Raw genomic sequence first — 22,827 nt, 5'->3', positions numbered from 1 at the left:
ACGTGACACGGTGACCCCCCCCCATCCCCCTCCCAATCCCCCCCAACCCCCCCCATCCCCCCCCCCATTCCCCCCCCCATTCCAACCCCCCTCAACCCCCAGTCCCCCTCCTTCACCCCCCATTCCCCCCTTCCCCCTCCACCCCCCCATTCCGCCAACCTCCACCCCCATTCCCCCCCTCCACCTCCCCCATTCACCCCCCTCCACCCCCCCATTCCATCCCCCCCATTCCGCCCACCTCCACCCCCCCCCCAGTCCCCCCCTTCACCCCCCTCCACCCCCCCAGTCCCCCCTTCACCCCCCTCCACCCCCCCCTTCACCCCCCTCCACCTCCCCCATTCCCCCCCTCCACCCCCCCATTCACCCCCTCCACCCCCCCACATCCCCCTAGACCCCCTCACATCCCCCCACTCCCCCCTCCACCCCCCCACTCCCTCCACTCCACTCCCCCCTCCACCCCCCCCCACACCCCTCTTCCACCCCCCCTCCCCTCCCCATCGTTCCCCAAGTGAAACATCTCAAATTGACTCATGGGGAAACACAAAGATGGGTGCAGGAATTACATGACCAAAACAAAACCTTTCGGTTTTTAATCTCATTTAATGTAGATGTGGCGCAATGTGTCCATGTACACAACGTGAACAACACTCCCGAACTGCGTGTGCAGAGCCAATCGAATTTGACAGCAGACACAACACCGAAGCAGCTGACACACTCTCTGCAGCGTGGCGACACTGCACTGACGATCCCCACTCAGGGTGAGGGACGTACTCGCTTGGCAGCTTGGACATTCGAGTTTCGCTGTGATGGCAATGCCTCACAAGACAAGTAGAATACACCATGGGTAGAGTTACAACATTGCTTTCATTACACAAGCAGTTCTTATAGGCCGCGCGTTAAGGATGTTCAAGACAGAAACAAGGGGTGACCAGCTGGCGTAAGGGTCAGACACACCTCCGATTAGCACGGTTGGCTACGTACGGTGCGATAGAAGTTCAACACACGTACGCTGAGCCGGCAAAGCTGATATATTGGGTCCAAATCTGGGTTTCAGCTGCCTGCGATTAAAGTGGGGCCTCAAGTTTTAGTGAGCTGATGTTCTCAACCTGGTCATCAATCGCTGCACAAATAATCCACGACTTAATTTTCCAAATTTCTAGCTGTGAGAAGGAAACAACGTAGAAAAGTGCAGCATCCACGGTGTGGAGTAAAGGTCATTTTAAATGCCCTCTGAATCAGTTGTGTGTTATCCCCTTCTGTGGCTCCGTTCTCGAGCACACTGCTGCTCTGCCAGAGTTGCGGATGGACACTGAAGCTCGCGGATAGAACAATTTCCATATGAATTCGAGAAGACGAAAACGATCTGAAAGAAGCTGCTGTAAACATACACAAGTGATGTGTGTGTGCAGTGCCGGATTATCCTAGGCGCACAAGTAGCTGCAAATGCTACGGGCCCCGCACTTGCTCTATTACTAAAGTACTATACTGCCTTCAACTTTTATGAATGACTGGGTGTTTAATGTTAGCTATGTGTTGTATTATCTGGCTGTATACCAAATGAAAAAATACAATTACTTTACTATGCAAGTAAAAAAGAAGTGTTTTAATATTTGTGTTGTTTTATTAAGGGCCCCTTTATAACATACTACAGGCCCCGAACTAGCTTAATCCGGCACTGTATGCGTGGCGTTATATCTCTTGAGGGTTGTCACGTTTTGCGGGTATAAGCTCACAAAGCCTCGTCGCTGTGACCGTTTACATCTCAGCATGTTTACATCTTGTTGTGCACAGTATTATTAATAGACATTACTCAAGAGACACGTGGGCCGGATTCACTGGTAAAAACAAAGTGTCGACCTCAACTGCAATGTTACGGTGGCTCAAGAGAGCAGCCACAAGGGTTTATTTAACATCTCCCTACAGAGTGGTAACGCGACGTGTAAACTCTCAATGCTCACGGAGTTATCAGCAGTCATTTACTGTAAAATAGGCGACACGTAACGCGACTGTGAAAAACGGTGCACAAATCACAGCACACAAGTGGCCCAATGTGTACGAATATTTTTTTTAATTAAAATAATCCCAATTTTTTCTTCTTTTTACTGTTCAATGGAAATCCAGTGTGTGATTATCGTTATTTGGCTCAACCAAAACAGCCGCATCTAATTCTAGATTTGAAGTTTTCGTGACTGAAAGGATTCATACTCTTTGGTTTCTTTTTAGCCGCATCTAGTTTGGCCTGTGCGGCCCAATCGCACGCTGGGAATAAGTGAGAATGAGGCGCCACTCAGTGAGGATAGCTGGGCACGGTGACTTTCGCTCCGTAAATATTGCTACGCACTAACGGAAACAATGTATTCTGGGAAAGTTTAAAACAAACAAAAACCCCGCAAGATACCAAGTTAATATCTGCACGAAAAAAAATGTTCTAATATAGCTCGTGTCTTTATTTAAAAACCTCTTTGTCAGTTTAAGCTGACGCCGACAGAGAGATAGATGTATGACCCCTTCATATAATCGAACCTACACAATATGTAAAGAAACAATGGCTTTTGTATCATTTCAGAAATGAAAGTACATCAATTGACACTTATATGTGCTTAGGTGCTTGATGAGAAGGTTTTAAGTCGAATTCTCGATCGGGTATCCAATCAGCCCAGCATCCCATTCACAGCACGATAAAATGAGTATCACTTTGTGGCAAGTGAATTGTGGTCATCCCGTGTAGAAACTGGCCCCTGCCATGGGAATGTGGAATTTCCACCTCTGGCTATGGGCCACCTACAGAAGTGAATGCCATACAATGCTCGTTTGAGCAGGAAGGAATTTAATTTTAACGAACAGTAGAACAACGTTCAGCTAAACAGCAAAGCATTTTCTGGGAAAAGGAAAATAATTCCCATTAATAAATGTTACAAAATTAAAATGAATCCACAGGAAGTGTTTGCACTTCTGCATGCATCTCATTTGATGTCGCCCCTACATCTTACACTGTATTCCCTCTCCACAAGCCATATGACGATTCACCCCTTCAACGATTCTATTAATTGCTATTATTCAGCTTCACGGTTCAAATAAATAATCGATTATTCTTCGTCGCGTTTGCATCGTTGTCCGTATGTTTTTGCATGTAGCCTCTTATTTGTTCCATTAGCCTAAAGGCATGCACATAAACATATAATATGTATCAATGTAAATAGTAAATTTCTAGATGCACAACGCAATGCACTAATCCTGAGTACAAGAATTGAATGTAGTTCATTCATCAATTGCTAGTTGCCTCCTCTCCATCGCAATCATTACAATTTTGACCTCCTTCCCCCTCATTTACCTTCTCCCATTATTGCCCATTAACAACAACCACCATTCGCCACTTTAGCGGTGGCGACGTCACTACGACGCTCGTGCCAGGCTACGTGCACTTTGAGGCCGCGTGAAGTGTCGAAGGCTCGCCGGCTGAACTGAAGTTCACGGGACAGGACCAGGTGCCGTGGGTTGACCGAGATGACTTGGGTGACCCAAGGCGCCGATCGATCCCCACTCTCCGCCTCTCACTCGGGGCGAGATGGTCGAGACGGCGAACACGGCTTCCCTGCGATCAGTGCTTGGCGGTGTTGAGCCACGGGAAGGAGAACACGTGCCGGCTGGGTGCCTCCCCTGTGCTGGAATCGGCCAGATGCGGATCCAACGCAGCTTGAGGCTGGGGAAGTGGGAGACGGGCAGATGGGGAGTGGGAGATTAATAGCGGGAAACAGAACTTGCAGTAGGAACTCGGAGGTAGCTGGCTGGCTCATGGGCCAGAGTCAGCAATACCGAGATCCTGGAATTTAATCCGGGTTTAAGCTACACTGATGAAACCCAGTACTCAAGAGGATGATGACAATTTGAGAATGGTGACGATGATAACACGATGATTGTGACGTGATGAACTTTATACTGTGATGACAATGATTACGCCGACAACAAACAACGATAGCCCCCGACGGTGGTGATGCGTTGACGTACCTCCCCGTCTTCACGGGGGGCTCGCGTCCCTTCCCCCGTCGCCCCCTTGACCCCGCTGGGCCCCGCCTGCACCCCGACTCCAACGGCGCCCTGCTCGACTGAGTCGTCCGCTTGCCCATCCTCCCCCTCCGTGTACACCACCTCCACCTCCTCCACCAACACCTCCTCGTCCTCCTCCTCCTCGTCTCGCTTCTCACCTCCGCCTCCGCCACTCGCTGTGAGAAGCACGGGGAAGCAGCTGACACTGGGGAGTTTGTCTCTGGGGAATAGAAACACACTGGAGACAACTAAAGCTTTGAGGCGGCTGACACGATCGATGGCTAGCGGTGGAGACACCCCCAGGATAAGCGGCAATAAAAATGCGATATAGCTGATACTGGAGACATCCGACACTGAGAATCAGTGGCCAGCGTGAACAGCTGGCAACAGAAACACAGATCATTGTTACCAACGGCTGTGTGAAATCCATCGCTGGATGAAGGCCTGGCAACATATTCACCCTCCACCGTGGTCTCGAGATGCCGTAAGTCCATTCCGCTCCTGCACAGACGCTTATTGCGTCGTTCCATCTCTGGCAGTGCTCGCTCGTTCGGCTGCTGTTCCATCGCCACCAATTCCGTCATCCCTTACAGCGAAGGGAATACGGGCGATGGACGGGAGAGGTGAGACCATCAGGTCTGCTACGGCGAGGGGGGGGGGGACGTGACCGTGCTCTACCCACTGCTCAGGAAGGTGATCCTCCTCAGCAGGGCCTCCTCCTGCTCGAAGCTGGCCATGAATCGGTCCATGTTCTCGAAGCCCGGCTCCATCTTCTGGATGTGGGTCGCCTGGGACGACTCGATGATCCTGCGTGGAGACACACGGCCGGCATCGAGAAATGGGCCAACCTCCTAACCCTCACCATTAGAACCTCATTTGCCACCCTGCTTACCCCGAGCTCTCATATTCTGACGGTGCATTGTCTTTGAGTTGTGCGCCTTTTGGCGTCATTTGGTCCAACCCATGTGAGACTAGACTCTAAGGAAAGCTGTCTCGGGTGTGGACCAATCAACTTCAAGGACAGTGCACATTATCAGTGTTATGTTTTTTGTTTGCATTATGACTGCAGGTATTGTGGTCTATGCAAACATGACTCCTTGTAAAAAAAGTCGTCAGTTTTGTTGCCAGATAGAAGGGTAAAAACCCAATTATCTCCTAACCCTCGTCACGTCGTCTCACCATCAACAGCATCATCGTCGTCGTCGTCATCAGAATTATTGTTGGATCACCACTCGCGTCATCACGATTGACATTATTGTTTATTGATGACCGTTAGCAGTGCCGTGGTGTTGCTCTTTCTTGTCTCCCTGCCCTGACCAGCCCCCACCACCCCCTACCCCGCCCCACCATTTCACCCTTTAAATTGCATTTAGACGCTATATAGTTGCATTTTTTTTTCGGAATTGTCATTTGTTGAGTGTCATCTCCGTCGTTGTAGTTATCACACTTATTGTTACGTCATTGTGAATAATCTTACAGATCTATGACATCACTATGATCATCACTAGCAGCAGCGTTATAATCACATTACATCATCATCACCATCGTGATTATTATTTTATTTGTAGTCTTTCTCATTATCATCATCATCATCATTGTCATCATGACTATCCATTACCAGTATTATTATGGTCATAATCATCATCATTTAAAAAAACACTTAAGATACACTTACTTTTGAATGAGTGGCTTGGCATTCTGATAAGAGAGAAAACACACACAAAATTTGAAGACGCAGTCAATAAGTTTTGTTGGATGATATTGATACAATAAATACTTGCAAAGGGTACCATCAGGGATTAGAAAGGTACAACACAATGCTACTGAGGAAAAGACGAACATAAAATAAGTAACGTCGAGGCGATATATTTACGCTGAGTTACACACATACCCGGACACACATAGTTCAGAGAACAAATTCGAGTTACAGAGATCATACTGCCTGCAAAGCAGGGTAAGGGCACTTTGGGCAGCAGTGAGAAGACATCGACCGCGGAGATGAAGCGATGACGAGATCGGCTCATGTGCAGGACTGTGGTGGATTGTAGAGATAGGTGGGTTTGTTATAAACTAAACTCTAAAAAAAACTATTTTTATTTTGCCAGGTAAGGCCCACTGAGCTCTATAGCTCTTCATAAGAAGCGAACTGGCCACATAATGAGAGCTCGATCATGTGTCTCATCACGTGGTAATGTATATCAGTCAAATGCTCTCAACGCATGTTTCTAAATATGGAGAGAAAACAACGAAGGACCCGGAGATATATCCACGAGACCACGGAAAGAGACGTGCAAACTCCAAATACACAGCAGGCGTCAGGGTCGGGATCGAACCCACGACCTCCTGCACAGCAGGCGAGGGAGTTAACATCTCATAGCCACCGCGGCGACCCAGGTCATGCGTTACATCCGGTGACTGTGCAAGGCGGTGACGGCTTGTGGTGGCCTTCATTCCACAGCGGGTAGATCATGGCTGATGACCGTGACCTCGCATGGTAGGCATGAGCCCTGTGGTGAAAGGAATGCAATTGGACCCCCCCCCCCCACTTCCCCACCGCTTGCCTTACCCCCCCACTTCGTAGCTCGGCGCGTGGGACGACTCGGTGCGGTTGGACAGGCCAGCACGCTCGACAGCGTCACGGCTGCTGGCTGATGATGGTGACGACGACGAAGATGTTGTTGTTGTTGTTGAAAGATTGAGAAGACGCCGCCGCCGCTTACTCACCTGCAGGAAGAGTGCCATCTCGGGCTCCTCCATGGACTGCAGGGCGTTCTCCACGAGCTTGGAGGCTACTTCCAGGTGCTCGCCGTACTGCCGCATGTGCGTGCGCAGGCGCTGCATGCGCTCGTCCTGTTCGCGCGTCACCGCCTGCAGCATCTCCTGCTTGCGGTGCTCCAGCACGGCGTACAGCCCGTCAAACTGCTCGCACAGCATCTGCTTCTGGCGGCGGCTGTTCGCCTGCGAAAGAGGTGGGGGGGGGGGGTGGCGGTGAGGTGAAAGGTCGAAGGAGAAGTTGCAGGAGATGGAAGAGTCAACACAGGATGGCTGCTTGCGTTGTGGCCGAAACGTCGTGAGAATTATTTTATTATGTTTTATTTTTATTATTTTATTACTTCCCTTCTACGTGACTTTACCGAAAGAACCAAGAAGAGAAAAGTCAACACAGGGGTTCCATAATGGCCATGTTGGAAGTGCTGAGCTCGTACAGATGAGATTCTGAGTTCAAGCACTAGGTCTGGGTTTCTTGGTGGATTTGTAATGACATTGATTTGGCAGTGATGGGATTTGGCAATGATGGGATTCTGGGTTGGAGTCCTGGGTCTGGGCGTCTTTTTTTGGCATTCTCATGAGTTCAGAATGGCTCTGTCCGAGACACTGATGATATTCTGGGTTTGAGTCCTGGGTCTGGGTGTATCTCTCGGTGGATTCATAATGTCCGAGTCAGAGTTACTAAACAGCTTACCACTGAGATTCTAAGTTTGAATCCTGGCTTTGAGTGTGATCTAATTTTCTTGTAGACACTAAGTGACAATGCTTTGTCACCTAATTTGGATATTTTCTTGCTCTGCAAATTTAAATTATCGGCGAGATGTTATCTGCCTTGCCTGGTATGCAGGAGGTCGTGGGTTTGATCCCAACCCTGACGCCTGTCTATTTGAAGTTTGCATATTCTTCCCGTTGTCACGTGGTTTTTTTCTCCAGGTCCTTCGGTTTTTTGCTCCACATTTAGAAACATGCATTTAGATTATGTGGCTGCTATAAATTTCCACATGATAAGCCACTTCTTTGAGCTATCATTTGTGGCCAGGTCGCCTCTGATAAAGAGCTAATAGTTCAGTGGGCTTTACCTAGTAAAATAAAAAGTAGTTTTGTTGTGGTATCCCTGTGGCTAGGGCATGCGAAAAATTACATTACTCCCTAAGGGTGTGGCTTAAAAAGGTGACTTGAAGGGATCTCAATGGAATCTCTGATATCTCCTTTCGCGGAACATTAGCGCATGGGGCAAGGTGCTGCTTACTGCAAAAACCTCCAGACGAATTATTCTTTTTTTTACGACGCGAAGCCAAGCAGAGCAGAACTTTCGAACGAAAAAATTCTAAGATTACAAAAGAAAAGACAAACGCGTTTCCGAGACGAGTCGGCAACGCCGAATAAAACGTGGACTGCGACCGCACCTCCAGCGCCTTGCAGGTCTCCTCCATCTGTCCGATGACCGCCTGCACGCGGTCGTTCCCGGCGACGAGCAGGGCGATCCCGTCGCTCAGGTCGCCCTGCGCGTGGCGCGCGACCGGCAGAAATGGGGTGGGTGTGAACGGGGGTGGGGGGGGGAGATTGATAGCCGACTCATTGACGCGATGGGATGTGCAAACCTTTGCGAAAACCACTGCTGGATGAGGGCCTCGCAATGTCGTGCAGCTGGAGGGAACTGTTTGATCATTTGACCACGCATGTATGTATGTTGAACTTTTTTCGCACCTTACCAAGCCAACAGTGCTAATCGGAGGTGGTCGGTGTGGGTTGCTGAATCGGAGAGTAGTGTGCCAGGAACGGGTTCGGATATCACTCACCACGGTGTTGGCCTTCAGTGGGAAAAACAAGTTCATAATGCACTGCGCTAAGCACTGCGCCACCGCTCCACCCCATGTGTGCCTATGTGTGTGTCTCTCTCTGTTTGTCTCTGTGCGAGTCTATCTCTGCTTGTGTGTCTGTCTGTGTGTCTCTGTGTGAGTCTCTCTCTGCTTGCGTGTCTGTCTGTGTGTCTCCGTGTCTATGTTTTTTTTTGTCTCTCTCTCAAATTTAGCAATCTTTGGAAGAACGTAATCAACCAGGTGGGGTGTTGACTGTTGTGTTGGCCGACTCTCTGTGTTGTATTGCATTATATTTACAAGTTTATTATGTTTGTTTTCTCATTCATTCGTACCTGATGATGGTTGCTTGTGTTGCAATCGAAACCTCGTATTCTATTATTATCTAATTAAATTTCTTTCTACGTGACTTTACCGAAAGAACCAAAGAGTCATTCCTGCAGTCACGAAAGCTTCGAATCTCGTTTGAAGGATCATGGTCTTTAATTACCCTGGGCAGCCTCACACTGAGCCTCAAGACGCTTTGTCAGGAGGGTCCCTGTTACATTCGTTGAGAACTGTCCTTCCCCAGCGCCTCCGATTAGCACGGTTGGCTACGTGCGGTGCGAAATAAGTTCAATATACATTGAGACACTTGGCCATTGCCACGAACGAGTGTTGGGCTTGGTGTGGGAGCAAACTGGATGACCCAGAATCCATTGATTGATCGTTGTTGTGACCTGTGACACATTCACAATCAGCGCCCCTTGGCCCGCAACCCCGCGGCCCCCAGCCCCCTCACCCGCACCAGCCAGTCCGGCACCCCTCTACCCCCAACCCACAGATGTAGGCCACCTTCTGCTTCTTGTAGACGGTGGCCAGTGGCGCCACCTCGCATCCCGAGTGGGCCCCGAACACCTTGCACATGGAGCAGGTGGGCACGCCGCACGTGATGCAGTAGATGTTGATCCGCTCGTCCTCGTGCTCCTCGCACATCGGCTGGTCCGTCTTCTTCATGGGCCTGCCAAGTGCATGGGGGGGGGGGAGAGGGGGAGGAGGGGGAGATTGGGGTGTGTGTCAGGGCAATGGCGGTGAAGTGACCAGGGTAGGTGACACATGCGGAAAAGTGCACCCAAGGGCGATGTGTTGTCATCCTCGGTGGCATATTTAGAAAGTGCAGCCAAAGAGAATGGCATCCGTGTGGCTGGCACGTAAACAAAGTGCAGCCGCAAGGCAATGCCCCACCTGCCATGGATGACACATTCACAAAGTGTACCCATTGCGAGTGTGTCATCTGCCTGGGTGGGCGCATTTACAAAGTGTAGCTAAGGCCGCCGTGCCAACATATTGGGTGACACATTTACAAAGTGCATTGCGAAACAAGGTCATGTGCCTGGGTGGCACATTCAGAATGTGCACTCAAATACGCTTCCTCTGCCGATTGCTCGGGGCAGTTGAGGAGCATGCTCACAACAAGCAATGAGAGTTATTTTTTTCTAAATCAACAACATAACTTGCGTCTATAATTACAATTCTGAAAACCAGAAACAGCTTGAAAGAAAACAGAACATCAACCACCGTAGTTCCCATCGTTTGATGCGTACCAATGCGGTGTGTCCAAGTTGTTCACGACCCGAATTTAAAACCAAATTTAAGAAAATAAAAACTCTAAAACCACGGTTATGTGGTCAGTTGTGGGGCTGTGGCCACGTTGCTGCCTGGACGTAATAATTTTTAAACATAATAATATTGTTTTATTTGTTTTATTTTATTATTTCCATTCTACGTGACTTTACCGAAAGAACCAAGAAGATGAATCCCTGCAGTCACGAAAGCTTTAAATCGAAATTAAATGAACGATGTGCATGATGAGGTTGTCTCGCACTTGGTGGACTCCTGCTTGTAGATGTCGATGGTGTTCTCCACGAGTCAATGAAAGAATAAGGCATTGAGAAATTGAGTGCACGGTCTGTGCAATGGACGAGTGAGTGAGTGAGTGAATGGACGATGTGCATGATGAGGATGTCTCGCACTTGGTGGACTCCTGCTTGTAGATGTCGATGGTGTTCTCCACGAGTCAATGAAAGAATAAGGCATTGAGAAATTGAGTGCACGGTCTGTGCAATGGACGAGTGAGTGAGTGAGTGAATGGACGATGTGCATGATGAGGATGTCTCGCACTTGGTGGACTCCTGCTTGTAGATGTCGATGATGTTCTCCACGAGGAGGTTGCGCTGGAGGCCGTAGACCCCGTGTCGATCCAGCACCACCTCGTGCCGGCACGACGGGCATCGGAAGCGACCCCCGGAGCCCACGCCCGAGCTTCGAGACTGCCAGAATGGGTTCGACGCCTGTACGAGATGTGAGGAGCGGTGGTGCAACGGTTAGCGCGCTGCGCGACGAACCCGGCGGCCCGAGTTCGATTCCCGCTCACGGCCAACACCCGCGACGATTATCTGTACCGGTCCTGGACCTCCCCTCGGTCGACTCAGCCTTAAATAAGTACCTGGTGCGGTGTGTAAACATCGCCACTGGGGAGACAAAGGTGGTCAAGCGTGGTTCTGGCCACCCCACCCCCTTGTGTACCGTGCCAGCTTCCATAGGTCCACACTAACAGCACTTGCCCCAACAGTCTGTTAAGTCTACACGGTGGACCTTTGTCTTTGAGAGAGACGGGGAAACAGCGGACTTGGAATCTCGAGCGACAGGGAAGAGACGTGAAGGTACCGGGAGAAAGAGACGGAGAGTGGAGGCAGACGGGAGATATTGGATGTGGAGAAACGAGGGCGATAAAGAGAGACACGTAGAGCTTGGGGATATTGGAGACAGCGGGACACAGCGAGATAGCTCAAGACATTGGTTGAGGGGTTTAGAAAGGAGCCAGGATATGGAACACAAGAAGACAGGGAGACATATGCGGTGACGTGGAGAGACAAGGAGAGACCTGGAGATATGGGACACAGCGAGACGGAGGAATTGAGGCAAGATACATATTTCGACGTAGGGAGACGAGGGGCATGAGACAGAGACAGGGGATGGATTTGAAGCTTTCGTGACTGCAAGGATTCATAGTCTTTGGTTTTTTTCGGTAAAGTTACGTAGGTAAAAAATAAATAAAATAAATTAAAACAACTAAATTAAATCACGACGTTTCGGGCGCAACACAAGCGTCCTTCTTCAGGTGGGGACAACTTAGCGAAAGCACAAACCGCTTAAACGTTTTCATTTATTTTATTTTTTACCTACGTGACTTTACCAAAAAAACAAAGAGGACAGGGGATGGAGTGATACGGAAGACATGAGACAAACGAGACGGGCAAGGTGAGAAATAGTAAGACGTGCAGAGAGAAGTTGGGAGAGAATACGAGGCAAATGCCTAGAAAGTGCAGGACAGCATGTAGGATGCTAACATATCGGTGTGGGTATGTGAATGGGATCTCCTCTTGTGTCTGGGATTTTCTCCGGACGTTTCACTTTTCCTTCCGCACAAAAGAAAACAAAATTTGATTGGCCAAACATTGCAATGCAAGACCCTCGTGAAAAAACAAGTCTCGAAACTTGGTGAAGCTTTCCTGGATAAAATAAAGTAATTAATAAAAAGTGAGTGCAAGCATCTCTCTCTGCTCAACTCTGCTGGAGGCTCAGGGCCAGTGGTGGCAATTCCGCATTCTCGTTTTCCCACAACGTGGTCGTGATTTTTTATCCAAAACGAGAAAATCCTTCAAAACAATTGTAGGCCGGGAAAAAATAGAATTCACAAAAAAAAGCCACAGATAGACAGACACGTGTACAAAACGAAGTCGGTCTTCGTGTGTGATGCGCAAAAAACATAGGCGGATAATCATAATGATTATAATCGTGTGATATTTTCCCGTTATCAAACAGCGCCGTTCACGCCAATTGCGTCTCAAAACGCCGAACGCTGCGAACCGCACTGCCACCCGTTTGGAGGAATTTATAAGAAGGATACAAATGTATTTGCCAGTAAACACTTAAGCTCCTGACAACAGCCAAAGTCGAGATAATACTAATGACAAACGCCATCGTAAGTTTGACTTTGACTTTAAACAGCCTCAAATATTCAAGCAGCACCCAGAACACTGAACACCGCAAAGCCCGAGTTGTCGAGGAACTGCATTGTGGTCCTCTTGCCTTGGGTCACCATCAAACTAAAGATATGGGGCCGAATGACAGCGGCTGTAGCAGTGTGACACAGAGAGAGTGAGATAGGGACAGAGATGACTCGAGCCAGACGAGTTACTCTCGTATGGAAACAGAACAGTGTACATCACTCCAGCCTCACACACAGCCATCTCTTAGCAACCACCAGGCTCACACACACCCATCGCTTAGCAACCACCAAGCTCACACACACCCATCTCTTAGCAACCACCAATCACCAGGCTCACACACACCCATCTCCTAGCAACCACCAGGCTCACACACACCCATCTCTTAGCAACCACCAGGCTCACACACACCCATCGCTTAGCAACCACCAAGCTCACACACACCCATCTCTTAGCAACCACCAATCACCAGGCTCACACACACCCATCTCCTAGCAACCACCAGGCTCACACACACACCCATATCTTAGCAACCACCAACCACCAGGCTCACACACACCCATCGCTTAGCAACCACCAGGCTCATACACAGCCATCTCTTAGCAACCACCAGGATCACACACACCCATCTCTTAGCAACCACCAACCACCAGGCTCACACACACCCATCTCCTAGCAACCACCAGGCTCACACACACCCATCTCTTAGCAACCACCAACCACCAGGCTCACACACACCCATCTCTTAGCAACCACCAGGCTCACACACACCCATCTCTTAGCAACCACCATCATCTCTTAGCAACCACCAAACTCCAAGCTCACACACACCCATCTCTTAGCAACCACCATCATCTCTTAGCAACCACCAAACTCCAAGCTCACACACACCCATCTCTTAGCAACCACCAAGCCCCAGGCTCACACACACCCATCTCTTAGCAACCACCAGGCTCATACACACCCATCTCTCAGCACCAACGTCGACCTCTCCACTCTTCCAGAGTGGTTCATGAAGTCCATCAAACTAAAAAAACACACACCTGTCGTGGAACAAAACAATACAGCATCTCTGAAGCCGCTGTAACCGTGGCTAAAACAAAGGGTGATGACATTAACATCGTCACGCCGCATGCTAATGCCCGACTCATTATGAGCGGTGGGGGCAGGGAGGGGAGCTGTAAAGGACGGGGGGGAGGGGGGCATTGGGGGGGGGTGCGGGGTTATCGTCGGCTGCCCGAGATTTGCGACGTCCAAATTTAGTCGGCGTGGCAGCGGACGGTGGTCTAACTGCGAGCTAAATCGAGCGCATTCCGTAGCGGAGCGGGTAGGAGATGGAATCTCGTGCCCCCCCCCCTGCCCCCCCCCCCTACACGTTTAATCCAGAGAATCTCTTCTCCCAACGCTTATCGCCAAGTCTCCCAAATTTGTCATCGTCATCCTTCGGAATAAGTGTCGCTTTTATTGCCAGAAAAGGGCAAAGATCTATGTTGTTATTTATCATCGTTTTTGATGGTGGCCGAAAAGGTCCCACGATATAGCTGCTCACCCCGAGCTATGACTACTCTGACACGTGCGTTATCTTTGTTCTGTTCGCCTGTTGGCGTCCTCTGGTCTAACACTGGTGAGGCGAGGCCACCAAGAAGGCCGTCTCTGGTGCAGGCCAATCAGTTTCAAGGACAATGCAAATATTATCAGCTTCAAATCAAGATTATCAGTGGTTGTTTGTTTGCATATATTTCGCCACAAGTACGTGTGGTTAATGCAGACGTGAAGCCTTGCAAAATGTTATCTTATTTGTGTGTTTGAACCTCTTAACGCCTGTTTTATCATTCGGACGAAAGTTTATTTGAGAAATTGGATTTTATGTCCATTCAAAAATTATTGGGATGGAAGTCGGATAAATAGCGCGACCTATTACAACCTCGGCAGTTAGTCGACACACTTTTAGCACCTACCAAGATGTAAGCGTATTTCTGTAGCGGCCACTCGCCGGTGTTGTGCGGCTGTGATTTTACGACTCGTTTAATTGACTTGAAGACCGCGTGTTTAGTTTGTGTACAAGTACTTCTCCTGTCTCACTTACTACTGCTGCACGCACTGCCATGGACTCACTCACAATGGACGCACTCACACTCACGTTGACACTCACACGGTCATACACACTCTGATTCACACACACTCTGATTCACACACACAATCACGAGCACACACTACACACTTTCACACATTGAACGGCACTCTCTAACACCACAACAGACACACAAAAAGAAACAACCAACAGTTGAGTTACTTTTTTTTTAACAAAAAACGATCCTTAGCAACGGAATTGCCCCAATTGCCCCATGCAGGACACGTCGACTTTCGCGACCAATATTATCCATCGTTAAAGTGTTTTGCCCATAATGGAGGTTTTTTAGGTTAGGTCGCGTAAATATAAATGTGTCGTTAAAACTGCCACCAGTAAGGTTTGTCATGTAAACAAAACATGGCAATTAGTTACACCGGTGTGTTTGAGAGTAAGGCCACAGCATTGCCAATTCGAGTACGACGTTTCGCTGGTGATTACAACCAGCCTCATCAGGCGATAGCCACATTCTGGCCATTGCCACATTCTGACTATTGGCCTCCTCCACTCAACAGGAGTCCTACCACAGACAATGCAGTGGATGGGGACCACCATGGAGACGAGAGGCTCGTGAGCTCGACTCACCAGATGTCCTCACATCGAGGACATCCAGTGAGTAGTGTCGACCCGTTTCAATCCCGGGTGGCTGAAACCTCGATTTGATCGCAGGATCTTAGCCGCGCCGGCTCCAGTGTCTCTCACGCAGCCATTGTGGAATCCGTGAGAGAGACAAAGAGAGACACGCGAACCCAGCCAAGGGATCAAGACCAGGATTCTCAGTCGTTCTGGCTCAGTGCCTTTGTGGCATTGCCAGTATGAACCCCATGAGCAAACCCGTCACTTTCAAATACTTTTTTACTAACTTTATTAACATTTATTTGACCAAGTAAGGCCCATGGAGCTATAGAGCTAGTTTTCAGAAGCGGCCTGGCCACAAATGAGAACTCAACGAAGTGGCTTATCATCACGTGGACATTTAAAGCAGCCAAATACTCTAAACGCACGTTGTTTCTAAATGTGGAGAGGAAAACCGGAGAACCCGGATAAAAATAAAATAACACGCAAACTCCAAATACACAGCAGGCGTCAGGGTCGGGATCGAACCCACGACCTCCTGTAGACCAGGCGAGGTAGTTAAGATGTCGCTACCGTGGCACCCATGATAACCGTTGTATATACGAGGGTACAGACGAGTCTATTGCACGCGTAAAGGTCACGTGAGTTCACGGATCTTGAGCAACATGCCTTCAATTACGTCCCCCAGAAACTATTCTTACTGACGCAGGCAGACGAGTTTAGAAACTGACCACAACAAGACTTTCCAATAAATGGGTTATAATTGTATCGATGCCCTGAGGAATGATTGGTGCCACTTTGTAGGAGGTGGCCATGCAGTGTGGTTGGACCTATGAATATATTTATTTGCCGTAGGAATGTGGAATTTTCGTTTGAACCCAGGCACACTTGAACAATGCTTTCCAAATGCTAAACAAAAGACGTGTGGGTGTGTGTAACAATGTACACACACTGGCATCCCCCAGAAGCCGAGATCGACTGAACATGACACGAGTACATTAATCGCTGCAGTGTGTAACGTGAGCACTGGGGACACAAAGGCGGCCGGGTCTGGTGCCGATTATAACAGTTGGGCTACGTACGGTGCGAAAGAAGTTATACATACGTACGCATGTGCTGTACATGATAACACGTGCTTTTGTAACACCCCAGAAGCGCGCATTTAGAAACATGCGTTTAGAATATTTGGCTGCCATGCATTTGCACATGATAAGCCACTTCCAGAGCTATCAATTTGTAGCCAGGTGGCTTCTGAAAATGAAACACAACTTAGTAGTTCAGTATTGTCATGTACCTGACCCCACGTCTGCATCTTACTTTCAGTATAGTACTGCACATGTACCCACGCACTGAGATGCTCCTGCTGTTGTGGAGTGACTCATGCAGCCAGCTATGGCTACAGGGTTTGGTGGTACATGTTGTTTACGACGTATATTGTGAAATTTCGGTCACAGTTCCTATGATCCCTGTTACATTGCTTTTATGGCTTTATTTTGGTGATTTCGAAAAGTTTTTTTGGTTTGGCCATGTCTGTTTGTTGTAATACGGAGTTAGAATGATTGCTTTAATCTAAGTTGTCTTGTGGTTGTGGTTGTTGTTGTTTGACTTGCATCCCACTGGAATTTTTGCACAGCGTTGGTGTATGGTGCTTTTTTTCTGGAAGACTTTGCAGTTTTTTACTGGATTTTCTGTTTGCGTATAGTCACATATTCACTTTAAGATGTTTTCTTGTTCATGTTTTAGTTTTTTGTTCGTTGCGGTTGCACCCGATTCAAGAGCCGAATGGCTCACAGGGCTATACCAAATAAGTGAAACTGAAAAAACTGAAACTGAGAGTACATGCGGTGATGACAGCGAAGCTGCATGCCACACCAACCACCTGAACAATGTCAGTGGTGTGACAGCCCAGGTGGAATCTTGCGTAACGTGTACGCGTGTGTGTATGTGCGCATGTATTTGTGTGGAGCGGTAGTGTAGCGCACTGTGCTACGAACTCGGAGCGCCGGATTTGATCATCTGATTCGGTTCTGGGCCTCCCCTAGGTCGACTCGCCACTGGAGAAACAAAGACGGCCGGGCGTGGTGCTCTCCACCCACCCCCTCGTGTGCCGAGCCGGCCTTCATAGGTGCTACTCGCTCACAGCACTTGCCCCAACAGCCTGTTAAATACTATTAGGGCGATCCTTGTCCACTTTGTTGTCGTTAAACCCGCCACCACCCGACACGGTCAATAAGTAAGATTTGTCACACAAACAAAACAAGGCAATTCGTTACTAGTCCAGCACACCGATTGTGTGTTGGAGAGCGAACCCACTGCAACGTTTGCAATTCTAGTACCGCGACATTTCGCCGGTAATTACAACAACGACAACCAGCGTCACCAGGAGGCCAGCAAGAGTTGTCGAGAACTCCTATTCATATTCTTTGGGTCTTTCGGTAATGTCACGGAGATCGGTTCAAAGAAAATAACAAAAAACTACGACGTTTCAGGTTTCGGTCTGTACCGACGCGATCTAACCCCCCCCCTCCCCCCAAAACACCTCTTCTATTATGGATAATATTGGTCGCGAAAGCCTACCACTTATTAAATCGTCAATAGAGTTTGACCATCGATTATCCGGCTGTTTCCAACGTTATCCGATCCGGCGAAACCGCTCCAAAGGCTGTAACCACCAGTCCGGCAATCGTCAAACACAGTTCGTGTAAAGTTTGTGTAGTCGTAGTAGTAGTCGTAGTAGTAGTAAACTAGGCACAGCATCACGCCGTGCAGAATCTTCGAGATGTTCGTGGTAAGTACGGTACAGTAAATACGGTAACTTTATACAGCAGGAGATTTGGTTGTTGTCTATTTTCATGTTTGTTTATGCCAATTTCACATCGTAAACACATTTAAAACACACACACACAAAACACATAGACACAACACCTAAAACATAATGTTACGCAAGAATTTGCCAAAATGTTTTTTTTATATAATCATTTCGTGATTATCCTTCCCACGCCCGTTGCCGCCGGGTAATCGATGATCACCTTGCAGTGGAACTTCACCTCTACTGCAGACGTGCACCCCCTTGGTTTCTCAATCGTTAACATGCTTTACAATTCCGATTTAAAGCTTTCGTGACTGCAGGGATTCATATTCTTGGTTCTTTCGGTAAAGTCACGTAGAAGGGAAATAATAAAAATAAAACAATAAAATTCTCACGACGTTTCGATTGCGACACAAGCAATCGTCATCAGGTGTGAAAACCACAGAAATAAATTTTGAACAAAGTGGCGGTTTTTTCTCAACGTTGTCCGTGGTGCTGACGTTAAAAAAAAACCGCCCCTTTTTTCAAAATTTCTTGCTGTGGTTTTCACACCTGATGATGATTGATTGTGTTGCAATCGAAACGTCGTGAGAATTTCATTGTTTAACAAAAATATATTTTATTATTTCCCTTCTACGTGACTTTACCGAAAGAACCAAGAATATGCTTTACAATGTAAATACATACACAGGTTTGATGAAACAAAGTAGTTGTACTTACGTGCCCGTCATTAATTTGTGTTTCGACGATTTACCTTCTAAATAAATAAATCTGCCCATGTCTCGCACCCCCCCCCCAACTCCCAGAAAGAGCATCTCTCACCCCCAGGGGATGCCTGCACCCCAAGTTAAGATCCACGAATCGACTGTAATGCCAAGATGATGGATGGGCCCCGCACCTGGAAGATGTCGTTGGCGCACTTGCGGCACAGGTTGTGTTGACACGGAAGGATGACCACGGGCTTGGTGAACATCTCCAGGCAGATGGGACACGTCAGCTGCTTCTCAAGATTGTCCATCGCCTGCGCATCCCGGAATCCCGGACTAAAGTCCATGGCCTCTTCTCCCTGTCCCTCCTGTCTCACCTGCCTCTCCCTGTCTCTCCTTTACTCTCCTGTATCTCTGTCTCTCCCTATCCTCACTTCCTGTTTCTTTCTGTCCTCTCTGAGCTCTGCCGTGTCCTCCTCCTCTGTGCGTCTATCTATGGGTGTCTATCTTTGCGTGTGTCCCTATAATAATGGGCGTCTGTTTCTATCTCTCAAAATGCGCTCATTGTCTGTGTAAGCCTATCAAGACTCGATGTGTGAGTCTCTTTGTGTTTCTGGTTGGTATGTGTCGATCGATCTCTGTTCTTCAAATCCCTCCTCTCTCTCTCAAGATTCCCTCGGTCACTCCTTCAGGGCCCTGTCAATGTGTGTCTCTCTCTCGTTCTCTCTGTACGCACTGTCTCAGTGTCTCGCCAATTCAACCCGGCCTGTCTGTGGCTCACTGTCTTCTCTCTCCTCCACACTCAACCTCTGTCAATCTCTCTCTGTCTATTAAACACAAATCTTAAAATGTCAGGCAGAGCCGCTACAACGCAAAAACGAACTCCAGGCTGAGATTTTCTGGTCTCCTAACGCTCTCGACAGAGCCCGCTGGGAGTGTCACTGGAACACTGCTCTCGATCTGTGTCGGCAGCTGCTCCCTTACGCTCATCCTCTACCCCCTACCCACATCACGAGGCTGTTTTTAGCTCGTCGGGACGTCAGGAGTTGCTATGTGTGAATGTTTGGGACGGCGAGAGGGGATGAAACGGTCACGAGCGCCAAGCTCCACTCACAATTTTTATTTGTATTTCTTTTTAAATGTATTTTCTATCTACGCGACGTTACCGAAAGAACCAAGAATATCCACTCACAAAAACAACAAAAAGCCAAAGACGGCCCCGTATAGCCTGTAACGAACTGTTCGGGGCCAAGTGCTGTTAGCGACGAGCACCTGTGAAGGCCGGCACGGCACACGAGGGGGTGGGTGTCCAGCAACCACGCCCGGCCGCCTTTGTCTCCCGAGCGACGATGTTTACGCACCGCACGCAGGATACTCATTTTAGGCTGAGTCGACCTTGGAGAGGCCCGAGGCACGGGGTTTTTTTATGGCAGCGCGCTCGCTACTGCGCCACCGCTCCACGCAAAAACTGCGCACGAAAGCACACCTGGCCACGGGCACGTGGCGTAGAGTCAGTGGGAGGTCGCTCCTTCTCTTATGCTGCCCACTGAGTCTGTCGATTCCTTGGCCCTGTTCGGGTCCCAGGCTGACGACACTCGCCTTTCTTCCTCCATGCACTGGGTCCTGCCCACCTTTCCTCCCTTCTCGCATCTCGCTACTTGGTGGCGACATGTTAGGGGCCATCCATTGAGTACGTACGCATGGAGGGGGGAGGGAGGGTTAACCCAAATGCGTACGCTTGCGTATGGGGGGGGGGGGTCTACTGACAATGGACGCATAGGACACGGGGGGGGGGGTGAAGCCTCGACAATAATTTGTCTACATTGGCCTTCAAATGAGTTAGATAGTCCGTGAATATTATTAATCCTTGATCGTTTCTGCGTGGATTAACTATCGGCCGTTCTATAGGATTCGGGGGGGGGGGGGGTGTCAGGCGTGCGTACGCAGGTGGGGGGGGGGGGGGGGTTAAAGTCCGCGTGTGTACAGGGAGGGGGAGAGGTCAAGTTTTGACAGATTTTTGCGGACCTACTAAATGGATGGCCCCTGAACTGCATCGCCTGGCAGTGCCGGATTAAGTTAGTGCGGGGCCTGTAGCATATGTTATACAGGGGCCCTAAATTAAAAAAAACGTAAATATTTAAACACACATTTTTTACTTGCATAGTAAAGGGTTTGGGTGGGGCTGGGTGGGGAGGGGCTGGTCACCTCATAGTACCCTTATAAAACTCAACGTTTGACCTACTCACGCCGGCTTGTGCCCGCCCTCACAGTCGGGCATATTTGCGGAATACACCACGCCGCCGTTGACCCTGGCCATTGACCGAGCAACCCAACGTTCCTACCAGCTCCCTCCGCAGGAATGTGTTTTGCGTAGGTTTCCGTGTCTAACAGTGGGATCACGTGGTGCGTGAGTCAGTGGGTCTATCAGAAGACCCGCAGAATGCCCGTGTCAGTGCGTTTTCAGAAGCACGTGGTGTGTCAGTGAGTCAGTGCGTGGACTCGCGTGTCTCAGTTCGTGAGCAGTGGTCGCAGCCGTTACAGCCACCATGAGTTTGAGTCCCGCTCACGGCCAACACCATGCAGCGACGATTATCTGAGCCAGTCGTGGGCATCCTCTGGGTCGACTCAGCCTCGATTGAGCACCTGATGAGGCGTGTAAACAGCTGCACTCGGGAGACACAGGCGGCCGAGCATGGCGTTGGACACTCACCCCCATCGTGTTCCGTGCGAGTCTTCATCGGCGCTCGTAAACAGCACTTACCCCAACAGCCTGTTGAGGCTGTACGGGGGATCTTTGTCAATATACCGCACGGTTTGTACAGCATTTGGGGTTGACATGTTGAGTTGTTTGGGTCCCTGGCTTACAGTGACCGCTTATCAACAATAGGGGGCAGCCACTGCGTGTATCAACATCGCACAACACTCTTGCCAATTCACTGCGTACATGGGGGCCTCTCTCTCTCCACGCCGTGTTGGTCAGAGGTTTTTTTTTTACCATACTTCACCACGCTGGTCAGTGCGGGCTGGTATGGAGGGGGGGGGGGGGACCCAGAACGGAGGTTTAGATATCGCTACCTCACCGATGTTAGTCGTGGTCGGGAATCGAACTCAGGTCCGCCGGGTTCATAGCACCGTTCGCTAATCACTGTCCAGGTGTGTTGGACTTCTTTCGCACCGTACGTAGTCAACCGTGCTAATCGCATGCGCGTGGTGAAGGACAACAATCTAAACACAAAAATCAGTTTTGAAGAAATTAATTTTCTATCTAGATTATGTAAAAGTGCACAGTTCCCAGTGACTTTCTAATATCGGAGGGAAGAGCGTTCCAGACGGCCCCTGAAGCGCATTTTGAAAGATCATGATCCAACGACCGTCTGTTAACCATCGAACAAAGACGGGCACTGCATCGCGTCACCACTCCACTGCGATGCCTTAATATGGGGTGGTGTGTGTTCTGTTCAGGAGCTGAATGCCTTTGTCGAGGTCTGCCCACCACGAGAGAGATCCAGCAGGGAGTTCGTGTTTCAGACGACGACGAGGGGACGATTGACGGCAACGATACACAAACGAAGTCATCATGGGAACTTTATTCAACGTAGGGGGGGGGGTTGCATCTTCATTAAAAATAACGATAATAATTAGAATGCTGCAAGCTAATGTACAAACAACGTGATCAAGTTCTATGTTCGCTTTGTGAGCATACAATCGCGACATGAACGAGCGTTAGCGGTGTGACGATTCGCTCTTCACTCGATAATCGAATTTGTTTATATCCTTCACATTGTTGAACGGAGCGACATCCCGTGGCTGGAGGTTACGTGAACGCACCGCAGCCCAATTTAACGTATGCAAATCGAACAACATCCGATGCGTGTACGACGGAGCGAGAAATGTCGATATTAAATCGACGAACGGATGCATCGTTACA

General features: G+C 49.1%; 1 protein-coding gene across 1 annotated transcript; it reads right to left on the bottom strand.

Moving 5' to 3' along the window:
- Positions 1-651: 651 nt before the first annotated feature.
- Positions 652-19,841, bottom strand: LOC144932509 (tripartite motif-containing protein 54-like). Its single transcript, XM_078856665.1, has 9 exons — positions 19,091-19,841; positions 10,791-10,960; positions 9,465-9,630; positions 8,220-8,315; positions 6,769-7,002; positions 5,720-5,742; positions 4,727-4,851; positions 4,006-4,220; positions 652-3,700 (listed from the first exon to the last, which is right to left on the bottom strand). Exons 1-9 carry the CDS (start codon positions 19,244-19,246, stop codon positions 3,599-3,601), a joined length of 1,287 nt encoding a protein of 428 aa, XP_078712791.1. The 5' UTR covers positions 19,247-19,841; the 3' UTR covers positions 652-3,598.
- Between the last annotated feature and the right edge of the window lie 2,986 nt (positions 19,842-22,827).

This window comes from Lampetra fluviatilis, chromosome 5 (genome assembly GCF_964198595.1).
Source record: "Lampetra fluviatilis chromosome 5, kcLamFluv1.1, whole genome shotgun sequence".
NCBI lineage: Eukaryota > Metazoa > Chordata > Hyperoartia > Petromyzontiformes > Petromyzontidae > Lampetra > Lampetra fluviatilis.
This window is presented reverse-complemented; position numbering and strand designations above follow the sequence as displayed.

Excerpts from the sequence above, each read along its gene's own strand:
- LOC144932509 (XM_078856665.1), bottom strand. The coding sequence starts at position 19,246 with ATGGACTTTAGTCCGGGATTCCGGGATGCGCAGGCGATGGACAATCTT. Across the intron at positions 10,961-19,090 it reads GCGCCAACGACATCTTCCAG|GCGTCGAACCCATTCTGGCA; the intron begins GTGCGGGGCCCA and ends CATCTCGTACAG. Across the intron at positions 3,701-4,005 it reads CCCCCCGTGAAGACGGGGAG|CCTCAAGCTGCGTTGGATCC; the intron begins GTACGTCAACGC and ends CCACTTCCCCAG.